The sequence below is a fragment of the Aspergillus vadensis genome, assembly GCF_003184925.1.
Source record: "Aspergillus vadensis CBS 113365 unplaced genomic scaffold BO88scaffold_25, whole genome shotgun sequence".
Classification (NCBI taxonomy): domain Eukaryota; kingdom Fungi; phylum Ascomycota; class Eurotiomycetes; order Eurotiales; family Aspergillaceae; genus Aspergillus; species Aspergillus vadensis.
This window is the reverse complement of record NW_020292063.1, coordinates 85,493-104,109: the sequence shown is the minus strand read 5'-3', so window position 1 is coordinate 104,109 and position 18,617 is coordinate 85,493. Positions and strand designations below refer to the sequence as shown.

Below are 18,617 nucleotides of genomic sequence, written 5' to 3'. Positions count from 1 at the left end.
GACATCCCCGATTCTATCTATCAACTTTCGTCATCCCCTCCCTTCATCTCCGCCACCACCATCCCCCATCATGGGTCGCACCCCAGGGAAACGCTCCTTCGAGCAGGTAGATCTCACCACCGACGAAGCCGTCAACAACACGCGACACCATCCCACTCCACGCACCACCACCGGTCAACGCTTCGGCCAAGACACGTCTTTTGTGCCCCTCAGCCAATCAGGCGAGGACGAAGACGACGCCCTCGCAACAGATCTCATTCAAGGAAGCCAAGATGCCGGTGATGATGTGTCCACGTACATTCATTATGGCGACCTGAAAGCCAAGATTGTCGGCGTGCGGTACTATCGCGGACATGCTACGATCGGGGAACATGTTCGCGTTGTGCGCGACCCCGGGAACCCGTATGATTCGAATGCGATCCGCGTGGATAATGTTATGGGGCAGCAGATTGGCCATATTCCGCGCACGGTGGCGGCGAAGCTGGCGAAGTATTTGGTAAGTAGTTTTTATGTTAAATTGTATTGTGTAGTTTGAGGTTATTTGGGGCTAAGTTTAATGGTGCGGTTTCTGCCTTGGGGTGGTGTAGGATGATAGATCTCTTGTCGTTGATGGAGTCTTGACCGGTGTGATTGGCGCTTTTGATTGTCCTATTGTTCTGAAGCTGTTCGGGACTAGTCAGCCAGAGGCGAGACAGGCGCTGAAGAGTCGGATGGAGATGGATAATCTGCCTCTCGGAGGGTTCAAGCAGAATGAGCGCAATGAGAAGAAATTGGAGAAGGAGCGGGAGAAGGCGAGAAAGGAGGCAGCGAAGCAGGCTAGATCGCTTGCTAAGGGCAAAGGGAAGCAGTTCCAAGGTGAGAATGTATTGGGGTATTCGAATCTCTTCACTGGGGAAGGGCTCGTTGAAGGCGAGAACCTGGAGGAACTTATCGGCCAGAGCAGCACTTTCAATCCACGCGATATCGGCCATGTCGCAGAGGACTTTGGCATGAAGGAATCTGACTTGGAGAATATGCCAATGGCGGAGTCGCCGGCTGCTCTGGCGACAGAGCTTCTTCCGTATCAGCGTCAAGGGCTTGCTTGGATGATTGCTAAAGAGAATCCGGGTCTCCCTGGCGATGGGGGCGATGTCGTGCAGCTCTGGAAGAAGAACGGGAATAAGTACACCAACATTGCTACCAATTACTCTATGACGCAGGCTCCGCCTCTTGCGAGCGGGGGTATACTCGCTGATGATATGGGACTGGGCAAGACCATCCAAATCCTTTCACTGATACTGCTCAATTCCCAGCCCAAGACTCCGGAGTCCTCCAGGACCACGCTGATCGTGGCTCCAGTTGGTGTGATGAGTAATTGGCGAAACCAGGCGCTTGTTCATACTCATAGCGACAAAGCCCCGAAGGTGCTGATATACCACGGGCAGGGGAAGAGGGAAGCGAGCAATCTTGACCAGTATGATGTGGTTGTTACAAGCTATGGTGCCCTGGCCATGGAGTACAGCCCGAATTCCAAAGCACCACCTAAGAAAGGCCTCTTCTCCATTCATTGGCGCCGTGTCGTCCTCGACGAAGGACATACCATTCGCAACCCACGGTCCAAGGGTGCCCTGGCAGCTTGTAACCTAAGAGCGGGCTCGCGATGGACCCTCACAGGAACGCCCATTGTCAACACACTCAAGGACCTCTACTCCCAGGTGCGCTTTCTGAGACTGACTGGTGGCCTCGAGGATCTGGCCGTCTTCAACAGTGTCCTGATACGGCCTCTGTTGTCCGGAGACCCCGATTCCCGCCTTCTACTCCAAGCCCTGATGACAACTATCTGCCTACGCCGCAGGAAGGACATGAATTTTGTGAACCTGCGTTTGCCACCCCTCACATCCCGTATCCTGCGCATCAAGTTCCACCCGCACGAGCAAGAGAAATACGACATGTTCCAGTACGTATTGCAACCACCTTCCTTGATATACATCTAACACCAGTAGATCCGAGGCCAAAGGGATGCTCCTGGACTTCAAATCCAAAGATAAAACCAGCACCAACTACTCTCACCTCCTCGAAGTAATCCTCCGTCTCCGACAAGTCTGCAACCACTGGGCCCTGTGCAAAAACCGCCTCGACAAGCTCGCCGACCTCCTTGAAAACAATAAAGTCGTCCCCCTAACCCCCGAAAACATCAAAGCCCTCCAAGACATGCTCCAGATCCGCATCGAAAGCCAAGAAACCTGCCCCATTTGCCTCGACGACCTTGAACAACCCGTAATCACCGCCTGCGCACACGCCTTCGACCGATCCTGCATCGAACAGGTCATCGAACGCCAACACAAATGCCCCATGTGCCGTGCCGAAATCCCAGACACCGCAACCCTAGTCTCTCCCGCCGTCGAAATGGGCGAAAGCACCGACACCGTGGACGCCGATCCCGACAATCCCAGCAGCAAGATCGAAGCCTTGATCAAAATCCTCACAGCACAGGGCCAAGCATCCGGAACCAAAACCGTCATCTTCAGCCAATGGACCTCCTTCCTCAACCTCATCGAACCTCACCTCCTCCGCCACGGCATCGGCTTTGCCCGCATCGACGGCAAAATGTCCTCTATCAGCCGCGACAACTCCACCCTGCGCTTCTCCACCGACCCATCCTGCACCGTCCTCCTTGCTAGCTTGAGCGTTTGCAGCGTCGGCCTAAACCTCGTAGCAGCTAACCAGGCTATTCTGTGCGATAGCTGGTGGGCTCCCGCTATCGAAGATCAAGCCGTCGACCGTGTATACCGACTCGGTCAGACGCGCGAAACGACCGTTTGGCGACTCGTCATGGAGGATAGTATCGAGGATCGCGTACTGGCTATTCAGGAGAATAAGCGGAAGTTGATGCTCGAGGCGTTCAGGGAGACGGCGACGAGGAAGAAGGTTGATGATAGAGCGACGAGGGTGGCGGATTTGGAAAAGTTGTTGAAATAGAATTCTTTCGTAGTGGCTTCCCACATTCTCTGGCTTAGGGATAAATACTTTGATTTCCTTGTTTCTAGCGTTGTAATCGGTTTCTGTGTGGTGATAATTGTTAATTCTTCCCTCCGGGGATACTTTCTTCATATCCTATTCACTTTCATGACACTTATTCTCACTTAGGATTCTCACCAAATGTACTACTACTAGCATACCCATCCTAATCCATATTCATCATTCTCATTAAATCTATGTATAGAACACAAAGACTGAGGTAAGATAAAAAAAGAAGAAAAAAAATACAAAGAAAGGATGAAGAGGGCTGGCGCAGCAAGAGATGCCATTCGCTAATACAATACAATCTCGAAGGGAACGCCAAATAGGGACAAGAATGGGAGGTATGTTATCCTATCCTTTCTCTCGTTGGGGAGGGGGGATGGATAAATGGGGAAAGTGTAAGGTATGTACTGTAATGAGGAATGTGGTAGTCTTCTGCTGCGATTCGGGGTGTATGTAGGATTGATATTATGTGCAAAGAAAAGTAGTACAGAAAATCCTCACTGAGGCCTGCAGCTCGGCTTATTCTGGTCTTGCAAATCTTGCGGTGGCTCTGAGTGATCTCTTATTGCGCTTGAGCTCTCGGTAGTACTGCCGCCGCTGCCGCCGTAAGTAGGCTGTGCTGATGTAGCTGTGGCAGAGGTGTTTTGGGCAAGAGCAGAGGTGTTGGAGTGTGTGCTATTTCCAGGCGCCGCAGGAGTGCTTCGAGGATGAGGGTGGGCATGGGATTGGTCAGGACTGGTCATCGTTAGGCCGGGGATCGCCATGGGTGTTTGTGGAGCTTGTTGTGTGATGCTCGTGTCTGGAGCCAGAGCCGGAGGGCCAACGTTGTGTGCACTAGCTGGGATGGTGGGCTGGGGTGCAGGTGCCGATGGCTGAGGGGTAAAGGGTTGTGGAGGACGTTGAGACGGTAGTGGGCTGAAATGCATTTGTGGAGGTAGGCCATAAGGCACGGAGCCCTGTGCTAAGACCATTCTTTGTCTTTCGATGATCATCTTCTGATAAGCTTCGTAGTTGGTACGCTTTAACCGCTCGTCATCGAGTTGCTGCTGGGCAGCGTTTTTCTCGTCCTCGGTCAACTTGTCGTTGTCGTCTTTTTGAAACAGCTCTGTGAGTTTGATCTTGCGGATTAGTCGCTGGTTTTCATCGGATTGAGCGTCCGCGCGGATGATTCTGTCGAGGACTTCTGGGTCTTTCCCGAGACACTCTGTTACGTCTTGTTGGGGTGTTTGCTTCGCTGGGAAGAGGTACTCTCCGAGGGACTTGGTGGCTAAGCGGATTGGGTTTTTCTTGTCGACGACACGGAAGGCAAGTTGGGTTTTGAAGACGGCTTTGTTGTACATGACTTCCTCGAAAGTTCCGCCTGCGATGAATCGGTAGACGAAGACGGGCTTCTTCTGGCCTAAGCGGTAGGCACGTCCGACGGCTTGTTCCTCCCAGACGGGATTGAATGTGAAGTCGAAGATGATGACACGGTTAGCACCGAAGATGTTTAGGCCGAGGCCACCAGCACGGGTGGAGATCAGGTACACGTCCTCTGCAGACCCTTGATTGAATAGCTTGGTGGCATGTTGTCGGTTGGCGATTGGAGTGCTTCCGTCTAGACGGCAATATTTCCAACGAGACGCCTTGAGGATATCGTTCTCGACGTAGTTGAGTGTAGGTATGCTGTGGGAAAACACAAGTACCTTATCTCCAGCTCGGACGGACTCTGCGATGATCCTGTTCAGAATCTCGGCTCGACAGGATAGTGTTGCTGCACCCATGTCAGACACAGTGGAGAAGAGCTGCTCTTGTTTTGACACGAGAGTTTCAACGTCCAGACCCAGCTGCGTGATAGGCTCGTCACCCGGGGCTGGTTCGATTGCGGCGCCGTCTAGCAATCTATCGAGCTTCTGAGCCTCGCTGGCTCTGCTGAGCAGCTTATCTCTGAAGCAAGCTGGGTGATTGCAGCAGAGACCTAGAACAGCTAGCCAAGACAGTAGCTTCATCCTGCTGACATCTTCGCTGCCTTCTAGAACCGACTGCACGTATAGATCGTATGCGGACTTTTGCACATCCGTTAACGGAACAGTAATGACGAATTCGACCTTGGGAGGCATGCTGCCCTCGAGAACAGAGATATCGGCCCTGTTGATCTTTGGTTCAAGGATCTTGTTCAAGACCTGAAGCTTCACAAGAGACCGTCGCCGCTCGCTATGTGTGCTGTCCACGTACAACCCTTCCTCGATAGGCTCCACAAAGTTAGCCTTGAACTCTGTGAATTCTCCCAGATAGCCTTTTGCAATCCAGTTGACCATAGTAAAGTAATCCACAAGGTTATTGGCAAGAGGAGAGCCCGTCAATGCAATGCGACTCTGAGAGCGGAACTGCATGGCCGCAAGAGTAATGCCAGAAAGGGGATTCTTCATTTTATGAGCTTCATCAGCAACAACTATGTTGGCTCCTTCTAGAAGCCACTTCTTGATGTTCTCGTGCTGCTCTTCCGTAAGAGGTTGGCCTCTCTTGCTTGTTTCTTTATTATGAATCCATGTCCGAAATATGTCATAGCTGATAAGAAGTACTCCGCCTTCTTCATTCCAAGAGGCCACCGTATCCAGTCTTTCCGATAAAGAAGCCGAGCTGGTAATTCTGTTCACGGGCCCGATGGCCGAATCCTTAGGGGTCCACATGATGAACTCTTCGTACCAGTTCTCGATCAGTGACGACGGACACAGAATAAGGGTCTGGGATCGAAGGAGGTCATCTGGAATTTGCTCCCTTATGCAAGGGTTCTCAGAAGCAGCCGCATTAGCTATAGTCACAAGGAGGGAGATGACCTGCATCGTTTTACCCAAGCCCATTGTATGAGCTAGCAGACAGCCCTGATGCTTTCCACCATCTTCAGTCAGCTCTCGCCACATAAATTGGATGCCATGCAGTTGATGAGGTTTGACACGCTGTCCGATATGAGGGTCCAAGTAAATGACAGGATCGCCAAAGCTGACAGCCTGGCGACTGGCATCAGTATTACTGACGCCCATGCTTTCCAGTTTGCGTTCAAGCTTCTGCCTCAACCTCTCTTGAATAGCAACACGAAGTTTGGCGTTTTCTTGATTCATTTTTGCGGCTTGGCTCTCCTTCACTTCACGTTTCCTTTTCTTGTGGGGTGAGTCAAAATCAGCCATGGCGGTCTGTTGCCGGTTTAAATCCCAGGTTTGATACGCATCCAAGCGACAGGAGAGTTCCTTGTAAAACTCGGGAAAATCCGTGATACGCGCTTTTGCCTCCCAAACATGGGCTTTTGGGAAGCCCTTCACGAGATAATGAGCGCAATTTATCCATGAAATAAAGAGTGAAGCCGTGCGCAAGACAAATGTAGCCTCATCAGGTTTCGAATGAGGCAATGTGTCCTTGCCTCTAGACAGCCTGTTCAAAGCATGGTTTGTGAGGTGTTGCAGGCGTTCTACGTCATATGTCGGAACCATCCTAGCCAATCTCTGTCGTTCTTCATCTGCCAGTGATGCTATCAACTTTGCCAGGAGTCTGCATCGATCAGAGCGCTCTTCCAGGAGCCTCCAAGCGATGCCTTTGAGTTTGTCAAAATCGTTGATCTCGGGTAGGTCCACTACTTTGTCTATGTGAGGCCTCGGGGAACTTGCAGACTGTGCAATGCCATCTTGTTTCGATGGTGATGGTATTTCGGTTTTCGGTATCTCGACATACACTTTAGGAGGAAGCCTTGGTGCAGGAGAGATTTCTCTTGACACGACGTGTTCAGATTGCGGCGTCTGTCGCGCTGGGTTCAGCGGGGGCGTCTCGACGGTAAAATCATCCTCTTCAGACAGTGGATCATCGCCGGTCAAATCAATAGTTTCTATTGGCCCTTCAGGAATTGGCGGAGGAGAGGGAGAACTGGACACGACGAAAGGATGTGCTCTAGCCCTGAATTTCCGCCTTCGTCCAGAAGGACTAATAACATCATCGTCGTCCGACGAAGGAGTAGGGCTTTGACGGAAAACGTCATCTTCGACGTGATCGACGACAGAGTCGTCATCCTCAATGAAGTCCTCAAGAGAGTCGTCATCAAAAGGGCCATTATCGGTGTCCGAGCCGAGTGACTCTCCATCCTCGTCTATGCTTTGCCGTTTGGGAGGCAAAGGCCTCACAGGGATAGCCATCTTCGGAGGACACTTCTCGAGTTCAAGAACGGATATAAGCCACTTCTGCCTCTGGATGTTGATGACAGTATTCTCCAGGCTTCGACACTGTACTTGTAGCTCTTTTCGGGATGCATATTCACCTTCCTCTATCGCTTTCGTGAATACACGTAGACGTCGTTCTAGAAGATTGATATCGCGTGTGAATGTCTTGATTTGTTTATTAGTGGTTTTGCCTCTCCTGGAAGATAACCAAATTCTTCGTGCCTTTGGCTCTTCCTTTTTCTTTCCATCTTGCAGCCACTTGTTCTCATAATCTGAAATGCAACTTGCAATGATAGCTTTGATTTCAGCAGATGTAAGGGTTGTTTGCCGCGGCAATGGTTCCTGGCGTTCATCCTCAATCTCCTGCCATATGTCGTCATCGAACTCTCCCTCTGATCCTGAGTCTCCATATAGCGGAAAGATATCAAGGCCATCATCATCGTCGTCCTGTGCTGGGTATTTTTGTAACAAATAGGCAAAGGGGTCATGGTCCTTTGCGCCTCCGTTATCGGCCTTCTCCGACTGAACCAATTGCGGCCACTTCTGTAGTTCGTCTTTGGAGACTATGACTCTGCCATTATCCACAGTATACAAAGTGCAAGCCCTTGGGCTGCTAGGGCCTATGACTACTTCCTTCCTCGACGGTTTACTCTTCTGCTTGGTCAAGTCTCGATAGGGAATCAAAGCTGACTGGGTGGAGCTTAACTTCACAGGCCGCTGCTTGAGAAAATAGAGAAGTCTCTGATTCACGAATCTGCGCTGGCCAGCTGGAAGTCTGGAGCCGATTATTGAGAAGGTCCGACCACTCTCTTCTGGGTCGTAGTCTGAGTCAGAAGCATAAAAAAGTCTGGAAACATTCATCTCTTCCGGACCCATGTACCACTCTTTGGGACTTTCATGTCTGCTTGTCTTTTTTGAGACATGATGGTCAGACTCATCCTGAGCCAAGGCACTAAGATTGAGCTTTCTTCGTTTCTTGCCATGAGCATCGACAATCAAATCTTCCCCAGGCCGAATGCGTCTTTCGGGTGGTTGTTCTGCAGTTGATGGGATGTTTTCCTCAGTTCGCTGAACAGTAGCAGGGCGGCTTGCAGTCTCGCTTGAATTATGGTGCTCCACAGGACCAGCTCTACGTTCAGCAACAGCTTTGGGGCGATCTCCAGAAGGCTGCTGCGGTGGGACCTTGGAGGAAGGAGTCTGAAGATGAGGACTTTGGTGAGGCGCTCGTTGTGGTGTCACCTCATGAGACGGGGGCAAACGGTACACTGAAGGGTCTAGTCGAGGAACAACCGGGCTTGCATAGTCGACGTGATCTTCAGACAAACCGCCTAAATTTCTGGATTCCTGGAACTTGAGACTCTTTCGCTGGAGATAGCGGATTGCCATGAGTATAGAGCTACGATGACCAAGAGCTCTCACTCCAAGGTCTTCCCGTAAAGTCTCTTTGTCTACATCATGCAGTAGCACCTCACCGGTGATTTCATTCTCCCGAAGCGTAGCTTCAAATGTGACAGGGTCCGGTCGTGGAGCACGCGATGAAGACCGAGACCATGGTGTCTGGGGATTTCGACACAGGAATTGCACCACCTCCTCGACCGTCCAATCGAGAGGGTCTCCGCCAGGCTCCATTTCAACGGGCCAGCCAAGCTGGCTTTAGATATCAGCAGTGGTGGGATTCTCAAAATACTCCAGCACTCTTAAACAAGCATTTCCGGTGCCTGAGAAAGTCTCAAAACGGCCGGGTGGATATAGCATCTCCGGTGCTTGATCACTTCACCAGCCACGCATATTATCGCTAAATAGAGGAGCAAGGATAAATGAGCGAGCGGAAGAATAGCTTCCAGATAAGCAGGAAATCAAAACAAGAGCACGCGCTGAAAGCGCGCAACAACGAGGCGACGAGGCTACAGGAACAACGCGTCTAATAAGGCGGAGATAATGATTTTAGTTGTTTCTGCCGGCAGCCAAGGCGGTCGGTGATCACCCCACCAAGGAGGTGATGACCAATCTGGTTATTCAGCAGGAGAAGTATTAAAGTAGAAAAGTGGAGATGATGTGAAAATGAAGAGGAAATGAAGAATTATCTGATATAGGAACTTATCGTGACCTGTGGTTCTCTCCTGCATGAACAGACTCCGTAATGGCGAGACCCGTGCAACTCACTCCGCACGAGCCTGACGTCGGAGAGATATCGCCGTGTATGCGGAACCCGCCGATCCCTCAGACCCTTTGGATGCATCATATGGATGATGCCATGCAAATCCGGCTGGGGGTATCTCTACTATGAAGATTATCCTTGGCAGGAAGCTTCCAGGCTCACATATTCTCCGTGATGCGAAGCTGTCAGACAGCATCATCTGAACAGAGTGTGAGGCTAATGCGATCGCAAGCTTATTTTGCATGAAGAAGCATTGATTATCTCTGCCTGACTGCCTAATAAACATCAAGTAACAGTACACCGAGGGTATTCGCTTCATGTTAACTCCTTTCCGGCTGCGCGCAACAAATACTGCAAGAACAAATAAAGATTCAAATCAAAGCCAAACCAACCGCGGCAGCCATCTTGGCGCCCAACCTTATCTCGACCTCTCTCATTCGCTGTTGAACAAGACCTGAAAAACTCCTATTAACAAATGAAGAAAAAAAAAAAAAAAGAAAAGAAAAAAAAAAGAAAAGAAAAGAAAAGAAAACGAAAGGGGAGGGAAAGGGAAACAGAATAACAACGGAAGAGGAAATTAAAATACAGAACAACAAATCAACTAAAAAGCGTCAGACGGGCGCAGAAACAATCAAATTGAACGGCCTAAGACCGATATTGTGAAGCTTGTTCACGGGCCAAAAAATGGCAAATTGAAGACACAAGATTCCCCGACATTCAACTCCCGGAGGCAATGGTTGAACAAAGCGACCTGGTAAGGGTTCGGCAATGCATCCAGGGCCAGAGGCGGCTTCATCAGGAACAGCCCGCCTGTTGGCTGCCTTGCCTTGATGTCTGCACAACACGGCGCCGTGGCTGTAGTCGGGAGCTGCATCTCTTCACATGGGTTGAAGAGTGTTTGATTGCCCGACTTTCCTGACTTCAGGCCGTTGGTTGACTTTACCTCGACCTTCGTCCAATGGCCAATCGTCTCCAGGACTTGGTAACCGTCGCTCCATGGGTTTTTCGCACCCAAGGTCATGTCAAGGTCCATCGGGCACACGGTGCCAGGAAGTTCCATGTCCGGGACCTCACCCCGGAACACGGGCAGTGGCCCAGTTGGCTGGTCAAGGTGCTGTTCGGCGGGGACAAGCTTGTACAGTGGCTCGACCTGGACCGCATCAAGCATTGGCCAGTCCTCCTTGACATTCGATTCGTCCACATCAGGAACAATAGCGGTAACTGGGACGGGAAATGTGTCGGGAGCAGGCATCTCAACTGCGAACACGCTTTCACCGGGCATCATAAATTGTGTGGTTTCAGTGGTGGCAGGAATTCCGCTGCCGGTTCCATCCTGAGATGGGGCTGGTCCGACATACTGAAAGACTCGCAGAGCTTCTTTTGCTGTATTGACAAGCATCTGCTCTTGTGCCTTGGGCATCTTCTTTGGCTTCTTGGGCCCAGTAGCCCGCATACACCGCTTGCGCTTCTTGCGCTTCTCCAATGTGTAGGTAGGTGGGAGAGGGATCCGTCCGCCGGCTTCACCTAGGGCTGGACTGATCAAGCCGGGAGTAAGTCCCCGAGTGGTATTAAGGTTGGGGTCAATGCCGTGCTCCATCAAGGTCTGAATCAATTTAGACTCAAGCTCACGACTCAACTTATTGCCTGAGTCCCATGCCAACATGCCGAATGCCTGTCTGAACCGTCCGCCGCGCTGCTGCAGTGCATTGGGGGCGATGCGAAATTCGGGGCTCATGCGATCAGTGATATCGCTGAGGCGGATCCGTCTATCGAGACGCATCCAAGCTTCCACGCGAAACTCGTCAACGTCGGAGGCAATGTGATCAGGCAGGACGGGAATGTCCCGCAGGAGCTTTCCGTTAATGGGGTAGGGCATATCTGGCGGTTCGATCTTGCTCTTAGGGCCAGTGGGCTTGAGCTGATAAAGGATGTCCGGCAGATTGTCCCACGACCAGTCTTGCTGCTCAGGATGGAAAGAAGTAAAGTCGCCTGAGTCGGCTTGGGCTTGGCAGGCCTCACGGTAAGTAGATTGAACGGATTCTTGAAACGAAGCATGCACTGGTACTTGTTAGTCTCTTGATCCCAACTGCGGATGTATACTAACTCATTGCAAAGTTCTGTTTCAACATGTCCTCGAAAGTATTGGTACTTTCAGTCGAGAGAATGGCCATCGTGAAAGATGGTTATGTGTCGTCTTGATTGAGAACTTTTAGAGAAGAGATGCCTTTTCTGAAAGGCTTTGTTAGAACAGCGAAGCCTTGAAACAGCCACGCAGCTGAATGTCTTGATTGAGAACGATTTCGAGAAGGGAAGCCTTTTCCGGAAGACTGAATGAGAGAAAAGAAGCCTTGAACCGGCACGCAGTTGAGGATTGGTACTATCCACGAACGAAATCAAACGGAGAAAAGCACGAAATGACAGATAGACTGTGCACGAAGCAGATGAACTGGCTGGAGAACTCGCAAGAGGAAAAGAAGAGGAAGATGTTCGACTAAGTCGTTTGGTGTTCCGGGGGACCATTGTCTATTTAACAACATACAATTAATAGAGGGGCTGGCATAGAGCTCTACATAAGGTATGGTCCATGAGCAGAACTTCATTGTTCGAATGGAGGAGAGGAATTCACTCGGGATGCTCTGTCGAGCTCTTCGAAGTATCCTATATGATGCTTTTGGACGGCCGTTTCTACGGCCCTGACGATCGTTTTGGTCTCCGCTGAAGATGAGCGATTGAGCAGACGCAGCTCTATCCAACGGATCTAATCATGCCTACATTCGAATTATCTTTGCATACGCAATTCCGCAAAGCATATAATTTACTGAAGCCATCATTTAGCATCGTTAAGTCAATATCCCCAAAATCACATCTGACTGCGAACTACTCATGACAGATCTGACTGCGTGCCCCAGTGCACCAGCCGCCAATTAGCAGTCACTGAGTCTTATAGATCTGACTTGGCCAATCAGAATCCCGGAGGCTGGATCTACCTCTGTGACAGGGTCCACCTTGAAACCTGGGGCCCCGTAGTAACAAAGGTATCAATACATCGGTCTTTGTTCTTGGGTGGGTCCCTATTGTTGCTTCTGTGGCTCAATGGTGATTGAATGCAGCGGCTGGGTTAGGTATTGTGACTCAATACGGAATTGCTTTGTTCTGTATTGCAGGCTGGGGTGTTCGCTGTTAATGCCCTCACAAGAGGCTGGGGGTGGACAAGTTGGTGAAGCAGTTGGCTGTGAGGTGTGGTTTGGTATGTTCAGAATTGAACAATTGGATTGATGGGAGTTATATGGAGTAACACTGGGTGTGTATCAGCTTGATATGAGGTTATTGCATTGTAGCTCTAGCTGTAGCTGATCGCTCAGCCGGAGGTCTTAGGATAGAGAGCAAGCAGTATGAGGCAGTCTACAGTAGTAACCAATTTTACCATAGTAGTGATCCAAACGCCTACAAATAATATAGCTCCCATTGCAATTGGCATCATAATGTCATGAGTAGTGTAGATGGTTAGTTAGTAGGGCACCAAATGACCTAATCGGAGCCATATGCATCCCGCATCTCACAGCCAATAATCGGCCCCAGATATAGTACTTTCTCTGTAACCCGCAATCCATCATCCACCAGACAACTACATCTACTCCAAACATCCACCACCACTTCAAACCCATCTTCCAACATACACCCCTCCACACCCTCACACATCTGACAACCAAACCAGCAATGTCCACCCCCCTCCTCCGCTTAATCCAATCCGCAACCACCAAATCCCGACCCAACAATCCTCTCTACACCCTCCAAATATCCTGCCACGTAAAGCCAAACGCCTCAAACAACCGCGAAGGCATAACCTCTATCACAGCAGACAGGGTAGATGTATGCGTCGCAGCAGTACCCAGGAAAGGCGAGGCGAATGCAGCCGTGTCGCGTGTTATGGCGCAGGTGAGCACACACCTCTCTCATCCACTATTACCTAGATTCTATTTTCAATTTCATGAAACAGTTAATCATAATAATGCGAATAGATTTTCCAAGTCCCCAAATCCAACGTAGAAGTGATCCGTGGATTAAAATCCCGAGAAAAGACCCTTGCTATTTCGGAGCTGGATATCGGGAAGAACAGCGAAGATGATTATTTACGGAGGGCGCGGGGGATATTAGAGGGGGCTGTTATGCAGAAATAAATGCTTATATGCATATATATAATTTTTTTTAGTTGGTATTTAATCTATCTTCTAGCGGTGACTGTTGTTAATATCGCTCCCGCAAGCGCGACACCGCCGGCCGTGACATCACATCACGGGGATTTTTCTTTTCTCAACTTTCTCCGCCCGCATCGCATCGCATATCCCCAGTTTAATCCAAGCAATTCCTCTTTACCTACCTACTTCAGTCCTCACCCTCTACATACATACCCACATTCTCTCTCTACTACAACACCATCACCTAGAAAAAACACAATGTCAACAACAACAACCACACCCTCCAAACGCAAATCCTCCACCACAACATCATCCTCCTCCACCCCCAAAACCATCCACTTCACCTCGCGCACACCAACATGGACATACCTGAAACTCCAATTGTACGTGCCATTCCTTCTTCGCTTATACCTACGATTTGACTAATTTCGTCTAGAATAAATAACCCCCCGACCACATCCTCCACATCCACACCCCTCGACCCCCTCACAGCCCGAACCTACCTCTCCGCCGCGCTCTCCCAATTCCTCGGATTAACGGGAACAACTATCCCTATTGATATACTCAAAATATCGCCGCCATCTTCATCTACCGGAAACAAAACAGGAGGAGGAGGAAGCGGGGGGTTAGGAAGCACAGTATGGACACGCGTGCCGCGCGACGATGCGGCGGCTGTTGTAGCGGCGTTGAGTTCGTGGATTGGAGGGAGTGCGAATACATCAGGTGGTGGTGGTGGTGATGTAGGAGGAGGAGGGGGAAGCGTGGCGTGGAGGGTATGTGCGAAGGGGAATTATCTCGGGGCGTTGGTTAATGGGGGTGGGGGGGAGGTGTTCATTCCTTGATTGCTGATTTGATCTGGGTGTGGGTGTGGGTGATATTTGAGGGAATGGGGTGTTGGGTGGTGGGTGGTGGGTGGCCTCTGTTAATGCTGGGATGGGATTATCCAGGGGGGAGTATATTGAGTATACTGTGGGATAGTGTGGTGCGGGTAGTAGTATGGTGGGAAGATCTATGGTCTCAGCGATTGCGATGGAGGTCTGTTTTATGAAGGTTGTTGTCGTCTGTGGCATGCATTCTACATTATTTTCAGCCATGGCGAAGTGATGTACGATATAGCAGCTATGCATATATACCCAGTTAAGCAAGAAGTATGATATACCAAAAGATTCCCAAATATTCATTCACATCGAAAAGACCAAACCTGGTATAGTAGTAATAGTAGTAGTAACGAATGACCGACCCAACCGACCGACCAACCATACATAATATCATCCTCTTTTTATGATAAACAGAACACCAGACTCTCATGCTATTTGAACACCACCCAAAACATCAATCAAAAACAATCTACCCTCTCATCCTTGCTTTTAAACTTTTAACCCATCACCTCTGTTATATCAAACAGACTGCTTGCTGCGCATACTCCCTATCATTGTCGCGGCGTCCGACATCGCTGCGGACGGGTAGTTGGCCACTACCTTGGCCCTCAGAGCGGCGCGAATCTCTTCGACTGAGCGGTCCTTCCATTCGGGGTATCCGGATGTGCTGAGAGGGTACAGGACGAAGTTGTCCTCGCGCGTGCCGAACTCATCCAGCTTGGGCGGGGGCATGGCGGTGATGATGTCAAGCTCGACGGCGAGCTGGCGGCAGTAGGTGTCGAGGGGAAGATCGTTGACGTCGTGACCGAAGGGGTTTTCGATTTCACTGCCGATGAAGGCGAGTCCGAGGATGATGTAGGCGGCAACTGTTATATTGTTAGATTAGTGATTTCCGTGGAGTGGAGGGGATACTCACCGACGGAAGCGGGGATGGTCACCCATTCGAGAAAGTCGTACAGCTGGAAGGGCAGCACAAGAACGTAGATCCAGGCGATCTGGGCGATGGAGATGCTGTATGCGGCGGGAAGTGGAGTGTCCAGGACGCGCTCGGTGCCAGTGAGGACTTCGTTCAGGGTAGATAGGGCGGTGACTGGGAAGTTAGCGATATATTTTTGAAAGACATCGGGACCGGTACGTACTGGCTTGTCCTTGGTGAAGACTGATGTTGAGAGTATTGTTGGCGATGCACCGGTCGACATATGCGGAGAGATGGTTCAAAATCTCCAGAGGAAGATGACCCAAAGGCTTCTTGGACCGCTTGATAAGCTTTCTCGGGTTGGACTCGGCAAACGAAACGCCCAGGTATTCACCGACTGACTTCCAGGGCGTCTTTTTCGGGGGTTGAACGACTTGGCGGTCGTGAGCCTCTTTGGCAAATGTGTCGAGGTGTGCAACCAGGCCTGCTAGATCCTCGTAGCCAACATCGGGTTCGAATCGCAGTTTATGTTTGAGGGAAACGGCAAACGCCAGAATGAGATTCATGGCAGTCCTGCGTTTATCAGCATAATTAGTAATGAGAGGAAGCATGGAGCATCTTACAGTTTGGCCAGCAAGTCCTCCTTGCCCTCCTCTCCTGCGCGTTCTGCCGTGTTGACCCAAATAGTACGCGCAAGGTTGCGAGACGTCTGGTTGAGGAGCGCCCAGTATTTTCTTCCATCCGCCCATCTACAGAGTTTAGCAGCTATCCATAAGAGTCAGGCATCAGACATACCTCTCATATGCCGTCGAACTGCGGAACGACAACGCCAAACTGACCACAAAACCGGTAACCGTCAAAAGGATATCGTTGATGCCGACTGGTGAAGATTGGTCAGCGTCCAGTCACAATCTGCGAAGAAAAAGCCTACTGTTGTGGACCCATTTGGAAATGCAGGTAATGACGGTGGCCCAAGCTGCAACAAAGGTAAGAGGCAAAATCATTTTCGGCATGATACTGCCGTGCATTCGTAGAAAGATGGGCCATTTGGAGTGTCGATCGAGATCTCGCGGTCCGTGCTATACATCTATCGTTAGTCCAAGTGGTCCCTCCCAATATACCCTGATATTAACATACGAAATATCGATCAATTTCGCTGGAGTTGCGTCTTCCTAACATGAACTGTCTGTCTGTGGAACTGGCGAGATTCTCCAGAAAAGAAGGACGAGGTGTCAAGCGTCCTCGTGGCTCTTTGGGTTCATTTGCCGGGACAATAGTGGGCACATCATGGTCCGCGGTGGGTGCCAGGTGGTTATCGTGGCTCGCTTCGTCGCCCATTCTGACCTGAAAATTAATCGGTGGGTTGGGATTCGAAAGGAGAGACTGATGGTGGTTTGGGGTTAAGAACAAAGAAGGGCCTGCCTTCGGGAACGAACGTGAAAGATCAATCTGGGAATGGAGACGGGTGATAAACGAAGGAAGTAAGCAATGATTGAAAATTTACGAGAAGTGAAGATCGATGGAGAGGACGGTGCGTCAGGAGTTCACTGATGGGGATATCTACTAACTAATATCTAGTGCCAACATAAACTTATTAATCCCAGACCCAACGACTGCCACGCATTGGACATGGGGCAGCTCCATAAAACAAAGTTCAGAGTGCTGCTGCCATTGTGTAACTGACATACACTGTTCATACACTCTAAATCGTATGGCAGTATGGTATGCTGCGTGTACTGGTACCTGTACAGCCACTGGTGCTGCGTATGACTGCTGCTATTTTTTCTTCTTTTTGGGTGTCCCCGCTGCAGAATCAGGATGTACACGATACAGCGACCCCGGGTAGAGCCAATAGCGAGAGTCAACTGCCAGGAACGCTTGGCGATCCGCCCATTGGGAGCATCTGGCCAATAATGGATGCGGTCCAGACCCCCTGTTTCAGCAGTTTGGCCGCGCCACGCGGGCCAAAACGTCAGACGGCTGCTTCCGCCCCAGTTAATCCGCTGGTCTTATTCGTCTTCTTCTCGCGGCCAGGCCTTCGTGGCACCGCACGAGTCGATTTCTCTCCGTCTGGGCTTCGCTGCTGAAACAAAAGCGAACCCAGTCAAAGAATCAATTTCCACCCTGGACTTTCGGGAGATATGAAAGGTCTTTGAGTCCGCCATGGTCGTCTCTGGAGATAGGTCATTATTTCTCACTCAAGAAGATCCGATGGATTCATCTGGATCAGACTTCCACTCCCCTCGGGGATAATCAAGGCGGCACCGTCTGCGGCAGGATCGCTATCCGAGTCTTACTCCAGTGTATGCCTCGCTGCAGGAACGGCGTATTCCGTGCAATTAACCCGATACCCCTGTCGCCTTCCGCGCGGAGACACCGCATCGCCTCACAGATCGAAGATCGAAGAATTTTCGATAATCAGTCAATCTATCAACTACACGCTACTGACTCATCGGGTGCTATTCATGTGCTATTTCAGGGGGTGTATTTTCCCGAACATTAACCATGAACGCTTCAGGGTCCGATCAAAAGGGGTCAGGTCGATGGTTTGCACAACTTGTAATGCCACAGCCGAGGCTACTTGCCAAGCCAACTTTCCCCGAGCCTAGACAAATGACACCGACATTAGCAAGTCTTGACTGCTCGTATTCGAGTTCCGTTACCGTCTTGCAGGAGCGCTACCCGAATCTGTTGAACCTATCCATGATCGTAATGATTGATAACAGCGGAGGTGAAAGTGCCGTGTCACACTCTGACAGTGACTATTCCTGCAGCTAGCTTCTTCAATGTTTCATCATTTGCCCGCTCAGTCAATTGATCAGGACTAAGCGTGAAGACCAAAGCACAATGATGACCTGTGCCTCGATTAAAATCCGCTGACTATTTACATTTTGTCAACAACGAATTGCCCCGAAACAAACGCATCTCATATTTATCTTATTCTTCCAACACAATACCACGTAGTATGATAACTTCATATTGAAATTAAAAAAATATCAACAAACACAACCACATCCACGCCCTCGCCACCACTCTACCAAGACTCTCTCACAACTGGACTAGCTATGTTTACTCCATGACCAGTCCGGACTCCAACAGTAAAATCTATAGATAGCACCACTTCATCTTTCTTTCCAAAAAAACTACATCGGGCTAAAATTCTACATCTACATCTAACAACCGTATCTATTTTTGGTACCGAGCGGAAGGGAGGTGGGGAGCATTAGTTAGTCGGGAAATCGAATTTCTTCGGTTCTTCCGTCGTGACATCTCTCTAGTATCTAC

The 18,617-nt window shown here is 50.1% G+C and overlaps 7 protein-coding genes across 7 annotated transcripts; 4 read left to right on the top strand and 3 right to left on the bottom strand.

The window, feature by feature from the left end:
* Nucleotides 1-36: 36 nt before the first annotated feature.
* BO88DRAFT_372229 (DEAD/DEAH box helicase) lies at nucleotides 37-2,990 on the top strand. The gene is made up of 3 exons (XM_025704231.1): nucleotides 37-496; nucleotides 588-1,936; nucleotides 1,983-2,990. Exons 1-3 carry the CDS (start codon nucleotides 71-73, stop codon nucleotides 2,956-2,958), a joined length of 2,751 nt encoding a protein of 916 aa, XP_025559154.1. The 5' UTR covers nucleotides 37-70; the 3' UTR covers nucleotides 2,959-2,990.
* Nucleotides 2,991-3,498: 508 nt separating this feature from the next.
* BO88DRAFT_395121 (putative SNF2 family helicase/ATPase) lies at nucleotides 3,499-8,813 on the bottom strand (the record flags this gene model as incomplete). Its single annotated transcript, XM_025705183.1, has 2 exons — nucleotides 3,499-6,644; nucleotides 6,702-8,813. 2 exons carry the CDS (start codon nucleotides 8,811-8,813, stop codon nucleotides 3,501-3,503), a joined length of 5,256 nt encoding a protein of 1,751 aa, XP_025559153.1.
* Nucleotides 8,814-9,874: 1,061 nt separating this feature from the next.
* Nucleotides 9,875-11,511, bottom strand: BO88DRAFT_407554 (uncharacterized protein). The gene has a single exon (XM_025707465.1). It carries the CDS (start codon nucleotides 11,216-11,218, stop codon nucleotides 10,013-10,015), a length of 1,206 nt encoding a protein of 401 aa, XP_025559152.1. The 5' UTR covers nucleotides 11,219-11,511; the 3' UTR covers nucleotides 9,875-10,012.
* A 1,479-nt stretch (nucleotides 11,512-12,990) lies between these two features.
* Nucleotides 12,991-13,520, top strand: BO88DRAFT_395117 (DUF167 domain-containing protein; the record flags this gene model as incomplete). The annotated part of the gene is made up of 2 exons (XM_025705182.1): nucleotides 12,991-13,278; nucleotides 13,362-13,520. Exons 1-2 carry the CDS (start codon nucleotides 13,060-13,062, stop codon nucleotides 13,518-13,520), a joined length of 378 nt encoding a protein of 125 aa, XP_025559151.1. The 5' UTR covers nucleotides 12,991-13,059.
* A 146-nt stretch (nucleotides 13,521-13,666) lies between these two features.
* BO88DRAFT_490610 (uncharacterized protein) lies at nucleotides 13,667-14,380 on the top strand (the record flags this gene model as incomplete). Its single annotated transcript, XM_025712794.1, has 2 exons — nucleotides 13,667-13,921; nucleotides 13,975-14,380. The coding sequence occupies exons 1-2, from the start codon at nucleotides 13,797-13,799 to the stop codon at nucleotides 14,378-14,380; spliced, it is 531 nt and encodes a 176-aa protein (XP_025559150.1). The 5' UTR covers nucleotides 13,667-13,796.
* Nucleotides 14,381-14,523: 143 nt separating this feature from the next.
* On the bottom strand, nucleotides 14,524-16,878 carry BO88DRAFT_372219 (UPF0187 domain membrane protein). Its single transcript, XM_025704230.1, has 7 exons — nucleotides 16,470-16,878; nucleotides 16,264-16,411; nucleotides 16,128-16,212; nucleotides 15,956-16,081; nucleotides 15,556-15,905; nucleotides 15,333-15,506; nucleotides 14,524-15,282 (listed from the first exon to the last, which is right to left on the bottom strand). Exons 1-7 carry the CDS (start codon nucleotides 16,668-16,670, stop codon nucleotides 14,936-14,938), a joined length of 1,431 nt encoding a protein of 476 aa, XP_025559149.1. The 5' UTR covers nucleotides 16,671-16,878; the 3' UTR covers nucleotides 14,524-14,935.
* A 596-nt stretch (nucleotides 16,879-17,474) lies between these two features.
* Nucleotides 17,475-18,255, top strand: BO88DRAFT_407552 (uncharacterized protein). Its single transcript, XM_025707464.1, has one exon. It carries the CDS (start codon nucleotides 17,895-17,897, stop codon nucleotides 18,108-18,110), a length of 216 nt encoding a protein of 71 aa, XP_025559148.1. The 5' UTR covers nucleotides 17,475-17,894; the 3' UTR covers nucleotides 18,111-18,255.
* The last annotated feature ends 362 nt before the right edge of the window (nucleotides 18,256-18,617 follow it).